Source organism: Balaenoptera borealis (assembly GCF_965194805.1).
Source record: "Balaenoptera borealis genome assembly, chromosome: 14".
In the NCBI taxonomy this organism is placed as follows: domain Eukaryota; kingdom Metazoa; phylum Chordata; class Mammalia; order Artiodactyla; family Balaenopteridae; genus Balaenoptera; species Balaenoptera borealis.
The window spans coordinates 82,947,804-82,964,002 of NC_138875.1; the positions used below are offsets into that span (position 1 = coordinate 82,947,804).

The 16,199-nt window shown below is 39.3% G+C and overlaps 1 protein-coding gene and 1 long non-coding RNA gene across 2 annotated transcripts in view; one reads left to right on the forward strand and one right to left on the reverse strand.

Moving 5' to 3' along the window:
- The window catches only part of PPP1CC (protein phosphatase 1 catalytic subunit gamma), a 20,771-nt gene continuing 4,572 nt past the window's right edge, over positions 1–16,199 (forward strand). Inside the window, exons 1-3 of the mRNA XM_082355998.1 lie at positions 1–229; positions 10,562–10,693; positions 11,586–11,816. Of these exons, the coding sequence (XP_082212124.1) occupies positions 175–229; positions 10,562–10,693; positions 11,586–11,816 (418 nt within the window). The 5' untranslated portion in view covers positions 1–174. The remainder of the gene's footprint in view (positions 230–10,561; positions 10,694–11,585; positions 11,817–16,199) is intronic.
- LOC309611497 overlaps positions 12,646–16,199 on the reverse strand; it is a 21,263-nt gene continuing 17,709 nt past the window's right edge. The window contains exon 2 of the long non-coding RNA XR_014234566.1: positions 12,646–14,862. This is a non-coding gene — a long non-coding RNA (uncharacterized lncRNA). The remainder of the gene's footprint in view (positions 14,863–16,199) is intronic.

The following is a 16,199-nucleotide window of genomic DNA, read 5'->3' on the forward strand; positions in this document are numbered from 1 at the left end:
TCCAGTGGGGAAAGAAGGAGGAAGCAGGGAGCGGGGCGGTTGGGGGGGACCCGCCGCGGCTTTTGCCACCGCCGCCACCACCATCTCTGTGCTCGTGGCGTGGGAAAGGAGGTGTAAATCCCGGGCGCGAGCCGGCGGCGGCGCCACTGCGGGAGGGTCGGCGGTGGGAAGGCGATGGCGGATATAGATAAACTCAACATCGACAGCATCATCCAACGGCTGCTGGAAGGTGAAGGGGGCGGCGGGCGGCTCCGGGGACTCGCGGGGGAAGGGGGATTTGGGAGGCCTTTTGGACTTGCAGCGCCGAGAGGAGTGAGCCCCGCGAGTTCGCCCGCGGGCCGGGGGCTGCAGCGGGAGGGAGGCTGCCCGGGGTTCCGCACTTGGGCCAACCCGCGGACACTCCTGGCTCCACTCATTCATTGCACGAGGGTGCAGCCTTCCTACTGGCCTTGAAATTTGAAAACTCCGCTCCCCACCCCCACGTTTCCGGTACGTACCCCAGTGCGCCCCGCACACCCGACCAATCTTTGGATGAAGGTTGGGGGCCCCAGTCCAACTTACAGGACGGCACGTTACGAACTTTCTGGTCCTCGTTCTCTTGGAAAGCAACATGATGGGGATATGGATTCCACCGGGCTTGGGGGCTTCTTTCCTATCCTGCTCATTTTTATTTTTTGTGAGGCTGGGGTCGAGGGGTCCATTACTTGTTATTTGGTGACGAACGTTCATATCTCAAGGGGATGTTGGAACTCATCTCCTCCACGAACGTTCATATCTCAAGGGGATGTTGGAACTCATCTCCTCCTGCCCTTCCAAATACTCTTTTTAAGTTGTCCTTATCTTGAAGAGGTCTCCGCGCTCTTTTCTGAACGTGCCTCTGAACCGAGAAGCCAGCAGTGATGACAGTTTCGTTAGGATCTTTCCAATGTGCCAGGCTCTGTGTTAAGCGCTTTGCGCTCATCGGATAAATAAAGTCATGATATTACCAGCGCTTCTAAAGCGCTTACTGTGTGTCAGGCATTTTTTGGAGCACTTTACACAGATTTTCATGTAATACTCCCAACAATCTTACGAGGTAGGTGCTATTATTTTTTACTGTTTTTCAGAGGAAAATAAGACTCAAAGAAGTGAAGTCACTTGACCAAGGTCACACAGTAACAGTCAAGTTTCAAACCCAGGCAGCCAGGAGCTAGAAGTCATTCAAGTCACCCTATGTATGAAGGAAGAAGGTGTCCAGTGGTTGAGCAAAGGTTAAAACACATCTTAAATATTGGCTGACCTAAGACTCGTGAGGTGTCTGGCGATTGACTTATATTGATGTGGGAGACGGATGAAGTTCGGATTTTAAGGAGGGACACCGAAATGAAATCACCTCTCACCACCCCCCAAATTCCAGAGCACATCTATTATTATTAGTTTTCTTAATACTAACGTCTAATTCCAAACTTTGAAATAATTCAAATCCCTTTCTTAATTTGAATACTGGATAATGTAGATTTGGCTGAGTTTTAACTGCTTTTTGCCTTTGTACATTTCTACAATATTGTTGGACTATAAATGCTGTGAGAGATGGAGTCGAGAGCATAAACAGTTGGACAGTTCTGGTGTTAGAATTTGCAGATCTTTTGATTAAGTCATTAGAATGAAACTCCTAAAAATATCTCTACTTAATCTCTGTAAGGTTTTTTCATTTTATAGTTTCTTAAAAGAAAAACCCATTAAATAGACCCCTGAAATGTTGCTGCCATTTGTGGGTGAAAACCTTATTTGTTCAGTACCTGGCATTTATTTTAAGAACCACACTTTTTTTTTTTTTTTTTTGCACCTTCATGAATGTATTTATTTTCTTTTTTTATTATTATTATTTTTTTATACAGCAGGTTCTTATTAGTCATCAGTTTTATACACATCAGTGTATACATGTCAATCCCAATCGCCCAATTCAGCACACCACCACCACCACCTCCCTGGGGTTTTCCCCCCTTGGTGTTGTCTGTACGCTTGTTCTCTACATCTGTGTCTCAACTTCTGCCCTGCGAACCGAAGAACCACACTTTTAATACTAGTTACTACAGTTCTTTGATTTATGTGAGGCAGCAGTGGGTCAGAAACAGATTAAAACAGTTTGCAATAAGAAAACAACTTAAAAATTCTTTTTTTCATTCAAAAATTGTAAATTTTGCATATCTATGCAGGGACACGTGTGACGAGTTAAGAGTTGGCTTCATTTCCTTGAGAAGTCAGGAAAAAATTGAATCTGGATTAGAAACATTAGAATTTTAAGATTAGTTAAGTCTTATTAAGTTCAGGGTTGCCCATAACTCTTGTATTCATATAACATTTTGTTAATTTTAATCTTGTTTTTTAAATTGTGCTAAGAAATTTGCCTTGATAAACTTGGATCATTTATAATGAGATCAATCTTTGTTTATTAGTAATTTCTATACATGTTTTGTACTTGAAAACCAGATTTTTTTAACATTTCATTTTTTTCATTGAAATTAATAAAGCATTGTGTTTTAATTCCTCGGGAATAAGCTAGCTGCTCAACAGACGTAAATTTCCTTCTTTTCTAATCAATGTTAAATTGGCAGAGAAATGGTTGAAAATGATCCATTGAGTATATATATAATCCAAGGTAGAAAAGGTTGATAATAAGTTCTGTGATTCCTTTTTTTAATGCCCCACAAACTTTTTCCTCTAAAAATTTTAATTAAGATTTGAGTATATCTGAAAATGGAGGGAAATGTGAGTTTTGTGGCCTTGTTAGAATTGTTTACATGTTAGAGATTGTCTCCTTTTTTAAGGTGGAGGACTGTACAAGCTAAGTGAGAAGTAGCTCGGTAATAGTACTAAAAAGACCATTCAAAAGTGAAGTCTTATTTAAGAGAATACCATGTTGGTTTTAGATTTTAGTCACTACAGCTTTGCAGTTCTTTTCTACTCTAAACTTTTTAGTAGATTTTCCTTAAGGAGGCATCACTTCTGCAACCCACCTCAGAAGATCTCTGCCTTGTGGGTGATAAAACCTTAAGGTTGTCACTCCTTCGTATCATTCATGTTCACTTATTTAAATAACTGCACAGTAAAACTTCGGATTTAGAGACTAAGCCAGCTGCTGATTTGTCTCATAGTCCTACTGTGTTGGAGAAAAGCAAGGTTTGAGGCAGAGTAACTTTGTAAGTGATCTCGTTCAGGGAGCAGTGATGGCTAGCGATTTTCTTGCAAAGCAGGCAGTTGTAACTTATTTTCACATCCTGATTTGCCAGAAGCATCTTGGCTCTGAAGATGGCGGTTGTCACACTGAAAGACTGTGCCAAGCTCTGCACAATTGCTTGACTTGCTTTAGTGATTTAAATATGACCTCTGCCCTGGCCCTCAGACAGCATTTACTAACTTAATCCTCTGACTTGTAAAAGTAACCCATGTGTTTAGATTTTCGGTGTGAAATGAAATACGGTTATATTGTAATGTTTAAAAGACAGTGGTCCTGAAGATAATAAAGGACAAACGTAATGGCAAAAAGAAAAAAAAATCTGAAAATGCTGACCAAAGAAAACAAAAATAATTTTTCCTAATGAGACCTCTGCAATTGTTTTTTCTTTACACATCAGATAATTTTACCCATTAGAGGCTTTTCTTGGAATCAATGATCATAGGGCATTTTGTTGATAAAGACAGTAATATTAAAGTAGTGTGTTACTAATACTCTAAGTTACAAGAAGTCTGTGTTGTGAGCCCCCTGCTCTTCCCACCCCTCCCGCATGTCAGTTGTATGCTGCGTCCTCTCCTATAAGGTAAGGCAAGAAAGCTCTTTTAGAGGCATGATCAGCAGCTTGCACCAATCCTAAACCACGGCATGGAAAGGATTACTCTCCTTGTGCCCACAGTGCCTCCTCGCCTGTCAGTAGCAGGAGGCAGCAGTGAAATCTAACGGGATGGCGTGTGTCATTCTGTTGTGCTTGAGGGAGGGAATGTTAGCCCCAGGAGCAGGAGGCCAGGCTTTCCTCCTCCAAGCTGGGGAAGTGCACGCCATGCTGCACCATGCATTGGTTGCCCGTCTGCGGTAGAGGTTGGTGAGATTGTTTTGTATCTGGGAAACTGCAGTCCTGTAATAACCTATTCTGCAAAAGCATGTGCCAGTGCCAGTCAGCCTGCTTGACTAGGGTGAGGATTACTGATCTTGAAGCAGGGAAATCATTTCACTTAATTTACAATCACGGCTGTTAGTAGACCTTAAAGACTGAATTGTGAAGGAGGTAATATTCTGATATGAATTGCTTTGTAAGTGAGAAAACTGGAAAATCTTATTCAAGAAGAAAAAGGAAGGTTTCAATCTCTTTGGAGTTTATAGAATTCTGGGACAAATTTTTACGTTTTAGGATCAGACCACTGTATCCAAAGCTTGTAAAAATAGATGATTTACTTAATTGCCTTGATGTTTTATCTGAAATCTCCAATTTCACCCCTACTCTGGGGTTTACTGGCATCCCTCATCTAGAGGAGAGTGTATGTCACTGATATTCAGGCTTATGAAAATGAAAACCACTCATTACAAATGTAGGTTCAGATGTGAAGCCTAATCAGTGGTAGTTTATCAGAATTGGTGGCTAGACTGTAGAGAGTTAAACATTTTTCAATAAATTGGCTTCACTCTAGGTGTAGAAAACTCAAGGTTCTTTATTGAGAGCAATAGACAGTGTTTTGCAGCTATATCCTGATTATCTGCCTTGAGAAAATTGGTGTCACCTTTAAATGCCCAAAGTATAACACCAGCAGTTAGGAAAGTCAAGATGGGGGAGGGGTGGTTTAGAAATTAAGATGGCCAGAAAGTGGATGTCTTCCTGCTGGTGACTTTGCAGAGAAACCAAGTGATTCTCGATTAACATTTTTGTGGCTTATATTTTTTTGTAGAAAAGAACTCCATTGTTTGCAGGAAAGTTTTAATGTTACAAATATTCACTGTTTTTTGTTTGTTTTGGTTTGAGGTTTTATTTTCCTAAATCTGTCAAATATTGTGAGGTTATTGATTGTCACTGAAATGAATATGATGTGGCATATTGTTAAGATTGCCACCTACTTTAATAGGATTATCTTATTAGCAAAATCTCTGTTGATTTATTTTTACACCGGTTGTGCCAGTTTTAGGTTTTAAAACTAGATTATAGTTCAGCTGAGGCTTTTTGGTGGGTATGCTATTCCTTTTCTATGATCTTCTTTTAACAGTTAAGGGGCAAGAAGAATACTTGCTTATTCCTCATAAATAATCCCGGAGTAGTCTTAAATTTCCCTCTATGGTTTTCATCTCTGCTTTGTTACTAGTCTGTCAGAAAAGTTAATGTTGTTATGTGAGAAAAAGCTGGCATTGCAAATAATCACCAGTGACATTCTTTTATTATATCAGGTTTTTATCAGTTTGTTTTCAGTAAAATTGCATGGGAGTTTTTATCATGTGCTCATGTTAGTGATTTGCCAGATAAATAAATGATCAGATAAGTCAGAACAGAGCAGTCCTTGCTGGTAACAACCATAGTGCATTTTTTTCTGAATCTACCATTTTAACCAGACAAAGAAAAGTTTTCACTCAAAAATCACACGTTTGGGAATTCCCTGGCGGTCCAGTGGTTAGGACTTTGAGCTCTCACTGTCGAGGGCTCGGGTTCAATCCCTGGTCTGGGAACTAAGATCCCATAAGCTGTTCCCCCACAAGTTGCGTGGTGCAGCAAAAAAAAGAGAGAGAGAGAAGTCACACATTTAAGATCTGAGTTTAAGATCTAAGTTGACCGTTTTGATATATCAATCACTAACCTACATATGTTCACTGTGCCTGCTGATTTTATTTCCGTGCAGTGCCTAGCACCTGGACTTACGAGAAACATTCCACCTGGAAAATGGAATTCTTACTTGTTGGAGTATTTTGGATTCTGTTGGCAATTGTTGAAATAATTTGATACATGCAATTTGAACTACTACTTAGGAAGGTATCATGAGGAGACAGCCCTTGAGTTTCCCACCTAGGGTCTCCTTTTTGTGTAGGTTTCTCCCATCATGCACAGAGCACAGTGAGGGTTTTCAACCACAAAGTAGTGACTGACTTTATTGAGCAGAGCTGTACTGTTTGCATTTTTTCTTTGTAGCTAATAGCGATAAAGTAGATATTCAAGCCTTTGTGTTTTTAATGGTATTGAAGATGTCCCTGAGATAAACTTTTAGTTTCATAGTTTTTATGGATGGCGAGTTTTAGCTACAGCATTTATAATAATCTGCGGTTACCGAGTTTGTCTTATTTTGTGCATCCTCCACTAGAATGTAAACCTCTCAAGAAAAAGGACAGAGTTGTCTGTCCTGTTGCCCGGGTATCCCCAGCATCCAACACAGGGTCTGGCATGTAGTGGTGCCCAGCAACTAGTTTGGTGAATATTTGAATGAAGCATGGTAAAACTGAATATTGAAAGTCTTAAACAGATTACATCATTTAGTTCTTATTTAATGCTTCCTATTTGTAAGGATGCCTTATGATTTTATATCCCATATCAAATTTTTCTTAGGGACCAATGACTGTATGTTGGAGTTTCAGTAGTTTGTCCTATAAAAACTCCTTTGGTTTAGAAATTTAATGAAGAACAAATTCCTTTTTTTTTCACTTTTTCATCTTTATTATTGCTTATGAATTGGTAAAATGACAAAAACAGTTATGTGTTAGTTTACTTGCTTTCAGTTGTTTTGTTTCTAAGTTAATACCGTATATTTTAAACTTATTTTCAAGATGAAGAACAAATTCTTAATTGGGAGGGTGGTCTGGTGGAAGCACTGCTTCAGACCTAGAGTCAGTCAGGGCCTGGTGTCCTCCTTACAAGCTCTGTGATCTTGGACCAAGTCACTGAGCCTCTTCCAGCCTGTAACCCAAAGAAGTGACAGTGCCTAACGTCATGGGATTGTTGTGTTGAATGGCAGTATAAAGCCTGGGAAGTGCTCGGTTCGTGTTAGCTATAACTAATGCATGATTCTATTTGATGGACACTGAAAATAGTGAAAGTAGATTTTTATGCTGTTAGCTAATAGGCCATTTTTAAGAAATGTCTGCAGTGTTCACTCAGACTGCCAAAACCCATTCTGAAATCTTTATCTTCTGTTGCATAAATTATCTTCAACTTGAAATTGAAGAGTAATCCTAAATTTTCACAACTAGAAACTCTAGTAAAGCCTATGGGGAAATGACACTATTGCTTTGTAATTTTAAGGCACAGACACAATTTTTGTTCTTGTTTTTTGCTAATCAAAAGTATATAGCTTGGAATGCATGCTAATTGTAATGCCACAAATTAACAGAGATTTTTTTCAGACTTCATTCATGCAACAGATTTTGTGCACCTACCATGTACTGACCATGGGCATGTACACTGCAGAGCAAGTGGTGTGGTCCTGGCGTTTACATTCTACCAGGAGGTCCAGATGAATAGGTGGAAACAGACTGGCAATTATAATACACAGTGTGTGCTGGGCAGTGACCAGGTGTTGTGAGAGCATTTCAGAAAGCATAAAGCAGGCTTGTTGAGGGGAGAGGAGATGGCTAAGAGAGGTTTTCCAGAGTGAAGTGATATCTAAGCAGTCACGAAAGATGAGCAGGTATTTGCCAGTTGGTAGATGGTTTTGGCAGTTTCTATTTTTATAATTTTATTTTTTGAGCTGATTGTAGGGAATTTAAGAAGCTTTGGGACTATGTTGTTTTTAATGAGTGCTGTTCATCAAATATAAAATAAATCTTGATTTGTTCTGGAAAAACTGCATTTAATCCTCACTCCAATGCATATATGTGGAATGTAGAAAATGGTACAGATGAACCTGTTTGCAAGGCAGAAGAAGTAGAGACACAGGTAGAGAACAAACGTATGGACACCAAGGGGCGGGGCGGAGGGTGGTGGATGAATTGGGAGATTGGGATTAACACATACACACTAACTAATAGGTATAAAACAGGTAACTAATGAGAACCTGCTGTATAGCACAGGGGTCTCCACTTCGCTGTACAGTAGAAACTAACACAACATTGTAAAACAACAGTACCCCAATTAAAAAAAAATCCTCACTCCACATTAGGAATACTTTTTAAATTGTTAGTATTGTTCTTTACTAATCTCTGTACACTCCCACTTGAGGGACAAACAGAATAAGAGAACTAAAATTACCATGAACTATGTCTAACGGTGGTAGTGGGAAGCCTCCAAAACCAGTAAAATTTATATTAGCAGCATTGATTTAATCTGATGGCATTGGTGTAATATGATAGCATTCATATTAAAAGAATAGCCTGTGTGTTCCTTATAGGTGTAAGTCAGTTATTACATATTCTCCCAAAAGACTTAGAGTGGGCTATTCACTTACAGGTGTGGGGCTCTGCTGAAAAAGATTCCGGTTGAAACCAGAAGCATCTAGGAGTCCCCTAGCCAAAAATAAAGTTTCCTGTTGGGCAGTCTGCCCAAGCTTCTGGCTGACTTGTGGTAAAATCACTAATGATTGGGGTTTTCTGGCCAGTGAAGCAGGGATCCCACTATCTTTCCATTGAGAGTGTTTCTTGAGTCCTCTCCTTTGTGTGTCTAGAGATAAAAAATTACTTTGGTTCTGAAAAAAAAATCATTTTTTGTTGTACAAATAGCTCAGTTGCTATTGTAAATATTATATATGTGTCTGTTTTGCATAATTCCCTCAAAAGATTATCCTTACTATGCTTTCCCTTTAATTGCTTCTTGTTTCTTAATATTTGATCAGAATGAGACTGGCAGTCATTTAGTTTAGTTACATATTTTGGAGTCCAAAGAGGTGATTTGCCCAAGGTATAAAATCAAGACAGAAACTTGGGGCTTCTGGCTCCCAATGCAGCGCACTCAACATTTTCTTTTTTTTGTGCCCTTCAAGAGTTTGATTCTTCTCACGTGTCATCCTTTCTTATTTATTGTCTTTCATTGAAAAAAAATAACACCCTTCCATTTCTGCTCAAAACTTGTTTCTTCAGGGAATTCAGTTTCAGTGGCTCTTCAGGCTGAAGGATGGCTTCCCCTAAGACAATATTTCTCAAACTTGGACACAGCCCTTTTTAATGGAAAAAAATTCTCAACAGACATCAGAGTTTTTTACTTGTAGTTTTTATTACTCTGTAATGTTACTTAAATATTTACAGAACAAAGCTAGATACAAACCAGTTAAACCTGTTGCTCTTGTTCAGCTATTAGGCCAAATGATTTTGTGATTTGTGAATACAAACAAAGCCTCCAAAACTGATAAAATTTAAATTAACAGCATTGATTTAATCTGCTCATCACTTTATATTGGGTTTAATGGTGGAAAGATGTAGCCTTAGTTCTGTATTTAGTCTGGTCCGGTGTTTTTGCTTCAATTCTAGTTTGGAGAATGCTTGCTTTCATAAATCTTTTGTACAAAACAAGTATTAAGGCTTTGACTGCGAGTTTTTGGCAAGCAGGCCAGTTCATAACTGTGAAATTAAGGTAAATTTAGCAATTCAGCGCTATTTATTATGTATTTAATAACTGTCTAGTCTGTTACAACTGGAATCAAAACAATTTTATTTCCTACTACTACTTACCTGCTGATAAATGAATTGTTATAAGGCCAGAGGATATCTTGTACTTCACTTTGATAGTACTTCACTTTGATAGTGAGTAGAACTCAGAGTGCTCTGATGCGGGCACTTGGGAGTTTAGGACACTTGGTGCTGTGCCATGATTTCTTTTTGCCTTTTCTCTCAATTTTTATCTGTTCAAATTACTAGGAAACCTTTCTCACAGTACACACTGACATCCTTTGCCCTGTACAGGCATGATTGTATTCACAAATGCAGGCCCAGAAAGTTGCACAGCCAAATATGCACAGCGAGCGTACAGTGTGTTTTAATGAAATGAAAACAACACTTAAGTTTTTTCATAGATAAATCTGGGACCCTTGAGAGACCTGTGGACCTCTGAAAAACACTGATTGAGAGGGAAGATCTGAGCTTTTCCAATCTCACATTTTAAAACGAGGAATTCTTAGAACCAACTCAGTAACATGGCAATCTCTAAAATCTCCTGCTACACAGATACTAATTCATTTATAAGACAGGAGAAGAGAAGACAAGACGAGAGGCAAAAAGAGCTGGCCTGGTGGGCGGGTTATAGGTGAACCAGGCCAATTGTATGTCTTGGATGCAGAACTGAGGCCTTGAGCTGTGCCCAGGGGGAGTCTGATTTCACAAGCGATAAGACTTTTCTAACAGTATTCATACACAGAGAGGATGACCCCTTGATCAGGATACTGTAAAGAAGTCTTACCTTGGTGTAGAAAATGCAACTAAATCTCTGAAATCCTGTCTTAAGATTTTAAGATTCTAATTAAGCATTAAAATCATGTTCTTTATAAGTGTCCTGAAAATAAAGCCTAGCCAGAAAGTAGTTAAACTGTTTTTGCCTCCTCTTTATTTAAAATTTCTACCTTTTCTGATATTTTTAATTTTTACTTTAAATCTTATTTTGACTTCTCTTGACTGAATTGGGGTTTTTCTCCCCTACAGTGAGAGGGTCCAAGCCTGGTAAGAATGTCCAGCTACAGGAGAATGAAATCAGAGGACTGTGCTTAAAGTCCCGAGAGATCTTTCTCAGTCAGCCTATCCTACTAGAACTTGAAGCACCACTCAAAATATGTGGTAAGTTTTGGCACACTAACAGTTATCTTTGGTTACGTGATTGATTGACTGAGTCAAGGATATATAGATGACTTTGTGTTAGCCAACAAAATCATTTACTATTTATGAGTAACCTGGAACTACTTAAAATTAAATAATTGTAGCTTTAGAATAAATACCTCTAATGGACTTAATGTGCTTAGATGTGCTTCGCATTTTCTTAAAATTATTTCACTAAACGAATATAAACATTGCAGAGGAAAGGAAAGAAATGAAACAGAATGGAGAGCTAAGAAAAGGCCTGAATTATGAGTATATAGGGATTATATTTAAGCTTAAAGCAACACTGGTTATGCCTAAAAATATGCCGTTTTGTAGTTCTGTTTCTACATGATAGATGCAGATAACTGGTATAAAAACTAAACTCTATCTGAGAAATGCTATATTTATTCTTCTAACATATTTGACTGCATTGATGAAGCTTGTGGTGTTTTTGTTTTTAAGTAAAATGCTCTTTGGCATTATCTGGCAGGGAGACATTGAAAGCCAGATGCGTTGGTGGGTGTAGTGTGTGTACACCTTTGTTCACACCGGGCCAGGGCTTGTTAAGAGTGCAGCACTTCTGCTGACACGATCCCCAGAGACTGCGCTGTCGGAGATCTGATATTGATCAGCCAACCTGAAAGGAAAACTGTGTTACTTGGCAAGAAGACCTGCCTAGGCATTAATAATCCTTTCCATAAAATAAATTCCCAATTAGTTGAGTTTTGTGTGAGAGTCTGGATACACACATACACTTAAAATTATCACTAAGCTCAGTTGAACTAAATATGATACAAGTTTGGAAATTAGTAATGTTAGTGGTTTGGACTATGTGTATGCAGACACTGTGTAACAAAATTCTTGCTTCTAGGTGATATCCATGGACAATACTATGATTTGCTTCGACTTTTTGAGTACGGTGGTTTCCCGCCAGAAAGCAACTACCTGTTTCTTGGGGACTATGTGGACAGGGGAAAGCAGTCATTGGAGACCATCTGCCTCTTACTGGCTTACAAAATCAAATATCCCGAGAATTTTTTTCTTCTCAGAGGAAACCACGAATGTGCCAGCATCAATAGAATTTATGGATTTTATGATGAATGTAAGTACTTTCTATGTCTAAGGAAGATTTACTCAAATTGAGATTCTTGGTCATAAACTGAACATATTTCTGTTAGGATTTGCAAGTTTAGATGTAGTGTTGTGATTTCTCATGTTTACTATTTCATTAACTTGTTTTTATCCTGGTTTTTCTTTCTTGGGGTAAAAAATAGCACTCATTGCAGTATAATAATGCCCTGGATTCTTGTATGATGTGATGATTAGATTAGGAAGTAGCGATCACAGTGGTGATTTCTTTAAGATAATTGTTGTGATAAATAGTCACAGATAATTTAATTCTTAGTACAACTCTGAGAATCTGTCCAAATAGTTAGCTTCGTTTTTGACAACTTTGAGATAAAATTTCATTTTGTAAACTTCATCCATCTTAAGTGTACAATTCAGTGATTAAGTAAATTCATAGTTAGGCAACCATCACCACAGCCCTATGCAAGCACTAATCTACTTTCTGTCTCTATAGGTTTGCCTTTTCTAGGCATTTCATATAAATGGAAACTTGGAATATACAAATAATTACTTTTTGTAATTTGTAATGTAGTTTTTTTCCTTCTGGCACATCTGCACCCCAGGAAAAATAGCAGTTACTATCTGAAATTGTGCTGAAAGGAGAAAACAAAATTGGGGAAAAAAGCTAATTAAAAATATTTGTATAATTTATACATTTTATGACCCATTTTGGATTATTTAGTTGAAGGTGCACTTTGAGTTGATAATTGACAGAAACAAGTTTTTGTTTCTTTTTTTAAATGAAGTACGCCTTTTATTTTTTATTTATTTATTTTTTTACAAGAGTCTTTTCTTAAAATTTATTTTATTTATTTTTTTTTATTGTTTATTTTTGGCTGAGTTGGGTCTTCGTTGTTGCTCACAGGCTTTCTCTAGTTGCCGAGAGCAGGGCTACTCTTCGTTGCAGTACACGGGCCTCTCATTGCAGTGGCTTCTCTTGTGGAGCACGGGCTCTAGGCGCACAGGCTTCAGTAGTTGTGGCTCGCGGGCTCTAGAACGCAGGCTGAGTAGTTGTGGCGCACGGGCTTAGTTGCTCTGTAGCATGTGGGATCTTCCCGGATCAGGGCTCGAACCCATGTCCCCTGCATTGGCAGGTGGATTCTTAACCACTGCGCCACCAGGGAAGTCCCAGAAACAAGTTTCTTAAAGCCTTGAAAATAATCAGTTTTGGTGGAGAGTTTTTTTGTTGGTGCTGCTGTTTTTAAGTAACTATTAAAAAAAAAAAAATTTTTTTTTTTTTTTTTTTTAATTTAAAAAAATCCTTACCTCCATCTTCCTTTTGTATTCATCATTTCTGCCAGCGGGAGGGTTCAGGCTGGGAGGAAAAGGAATTTGAATTACTAGCACTTGCCAGTATAATTATAACAAGACTGGTAAAGCATTGTCACTGTGACCCTCCCCTAGACTGTAATAATAACCTATAGTCTCTCAGGGTATGGTGTTTTTCCATCTCAGTTTCACATAGATGTGTTCAGCTAGCGTATTTGTTAGAAGTACATTGCTAGAAAGGTTATGTTTAAAAGACTTGGCCCTCGTACTCGCAACCTCTTACATGACTATATATGTTTGTCTATGGCCCTGAGACCCAGCTCATAAGATGAGGCTGGAGGAAATTAATTATACTTCAGTAAAAAATTAAAAGCAAAACAAAACAGGATGAGGCAGGAGGGGTTATCAAGAAGAAAAATCCTGTGGGTTCTGAACTGACTGGGACACCTGAGTTGGGCAGGAAAGATACTTGATATTGACAGTGAGTCTATTAGAGAAGTACTAGTAGGGCAGTTAGTTACTACTCCTTAGGTAATGAAATGAGAGGCAGAGAATTTTATAACATTGTGTTTTTAGGTATTTGTTACAGGTACTACTTTTTAGAACAGGTTCCTCTTTACACAGCTGTTAGCAAGTATTTTGATGTTTTCATTAATGAAGTTCAAATCCATAAGATCTCTTCGTTGTGACATATATCCCAGTCTGAGGGTATTGGCTACATCATTTTTGTTTCTGTTTAATGTGAGGCCCTATGATTTAGAAGGTCAGCACTGATTGGAATCAGTTTTGACTCTTGTTCGTCCTCAAGACTGATGTAATGACCTTGTACTCCAGCTTTCCCCTCTCCCATCAGGCAGGTATAATTTGCCACCCAGTCTATTTGTGGGCCTAAAAGTGTCCTTGACTTAGGTGGCTTTCAGTTGATGCTTTGCTGACTTTTTTTAAAAACCTTGATAATTTTGTTAAAATTTTATTGTACTGAAAAATTTTATTCAAATGGAAATGTCCATGGAACAATTTAAAAACCACTGTTTTATGTGGTAGACTTATTTCCTAAGTGTAACAAGCACTCTATGCTACAATTTCTCCCCCGCCACCCAATTTTATGACTGTAGTCCTGGAAAAGCCGAGGTATCTGTTGTTGGATAAAATGTGAATGTGTGTTATCCTTTTCTGATACCAGAGCTGTCTGGTCTGTAGTAATAGGAAACTGCATTAGGGGTTCTGGCTCAGAATCTGAGGATTTGGAAGCTTGAAGAGACCTTGGCAATTATCCAGGAATCCTGGAGCCAGATGCTGCTAGTGGTCTGAAGGGGCCTTAGGGAGGAAATGTAGAGAGGAGAGGAAGCAGGAGCCCAGGACTTAGTTGATGCTCAGAGACAACAGGAGGAAGAATCTTAAATTTTTTTTTAATTTATTTATTTTTGACTGCATTGAGTCTTTGTTGCCGTGCGCGGGCTTTCTCTAGTTGCGGCGAGCGGGGGCTACTCTTCGTTGTGGTGCACGGGCTTCTCATTGCGGTGGCTTCTCGTTGCGGAGCACGGGCTCTAGGCACGCGGGCTTCAGTAGTTGTGGCACATAGGCTCAGTAGTTGTGGCTTGTGGGCTCTAGAGCGCAGGCTCAGTAGTTGTGGGATATGGACTTTGTTGCTCCGCGGCATGTGAGATCTTCCCGGTCCAGGGTTGGAACCCATGTCCCCTGCATTGGCAGGCGGATTCTTAACCACTGAGCCACCAGGGAAGCCCAAGGATCTTAATTTTTGATAGAGAAGCCAACAAAAATAGCAAAGGAATCCATGAGAGTAGCTGGAGTGCGTTGTGAAACTAAAGAATCAAGGAGTGAAGCAGACTTCAAGAAGGAAGAGAATCTGTTGGCACTGGCAAATGCAGCCTCTGAGCAAAGGAAAAATCCAGGGGAGCCATTGGAATGTTGTTCAGAGACAGGCTTCAGTAGAAAATGGAGACAGAACCAAATCACTTTTATACATAGGGGTTAGGACAGCCCAGCCCAGCCCTGGTCTTGTATTATTACCATTGTTGGAAATTGGAGGTGCACAGGTTCCCCTTCATGCTTTTGTAGAGAGGAATTCTGTTAAGCTTCCAGAAAACTCCAGTGAAGGAAGATATGGGACAAAGGGAATTAGTGGCCTCCAAAGAAATACAAAACAGGGTGAACCATGGTGAGGGTTATACCCAGTCATAGAGAAACATAAACTATTAGGAGAAAAAACAAAAATCCTCCTCTGCAAAGGGAGAAGTCAAATGTTTGTTGAATTTGCATTGCGTTTCAAACCTGTGCTAAACTTTCTCCCTGACTTGATTTGCAGTGGAGTGGAAGATGTGGTTCAGGAAGCCTGTTGCTTGGGCCCTTCTCGAACTCAAAAGAAAGGGTACATTGAAAGCTGTAAACCTTTCAGTGTCCACAGGATAAAAATGGAGAAGAGACTGAGGACAAACTCTTGGTTTAGGAGTAAGATTGTGCTTTGACCTTTGGTGTTTTTTAGTATGGAGTGTACAGGAGACGAAGGCACCCTGACAATTGGGTCTTCCTCATCCAATTCAGAAAGATTTGTATTTCCAGGGTTTATGAGTGGGTTTTTTACTCAGAACATAGTTTTCCTGTGGAAACAGTGCCTTAACGGTATGCTTCTGTTCAAAGCACACAATGACTCCAGAATGCATGGAATATATGGGTTGGTGAGGTGGGAATATAACCACCCTGTAACATTTTTGGTGGGGGGCATTCTCAGTGTTTGTGCAGCATGTTAGGGCTATCCTGGCGTGCCTGTAATAAGCAATCTGTATTCCTTTATAGTCATTGTGCTTCCTACTAGAATATTTAGGGGGGCTGGGAATTAAATGGTTCCAGTAGCTTATTGAGGGTGGTGGGAGATGAGATGGGTGTTAACTCTCAGAGGCTTCCTCAGAAGGAAGATTATAATGGCACATGTGTGAGTTCTTCTTAGTTGCCTTTAGAAATAGGAACCTACTTGCAGGTTGAGAGTGGACAAAACAGACTAGATTTCAAACAGAGTTGGTGTTATCAAATCATTGTTGAGATTTAATGGTTATCCTTAATCATTATATCT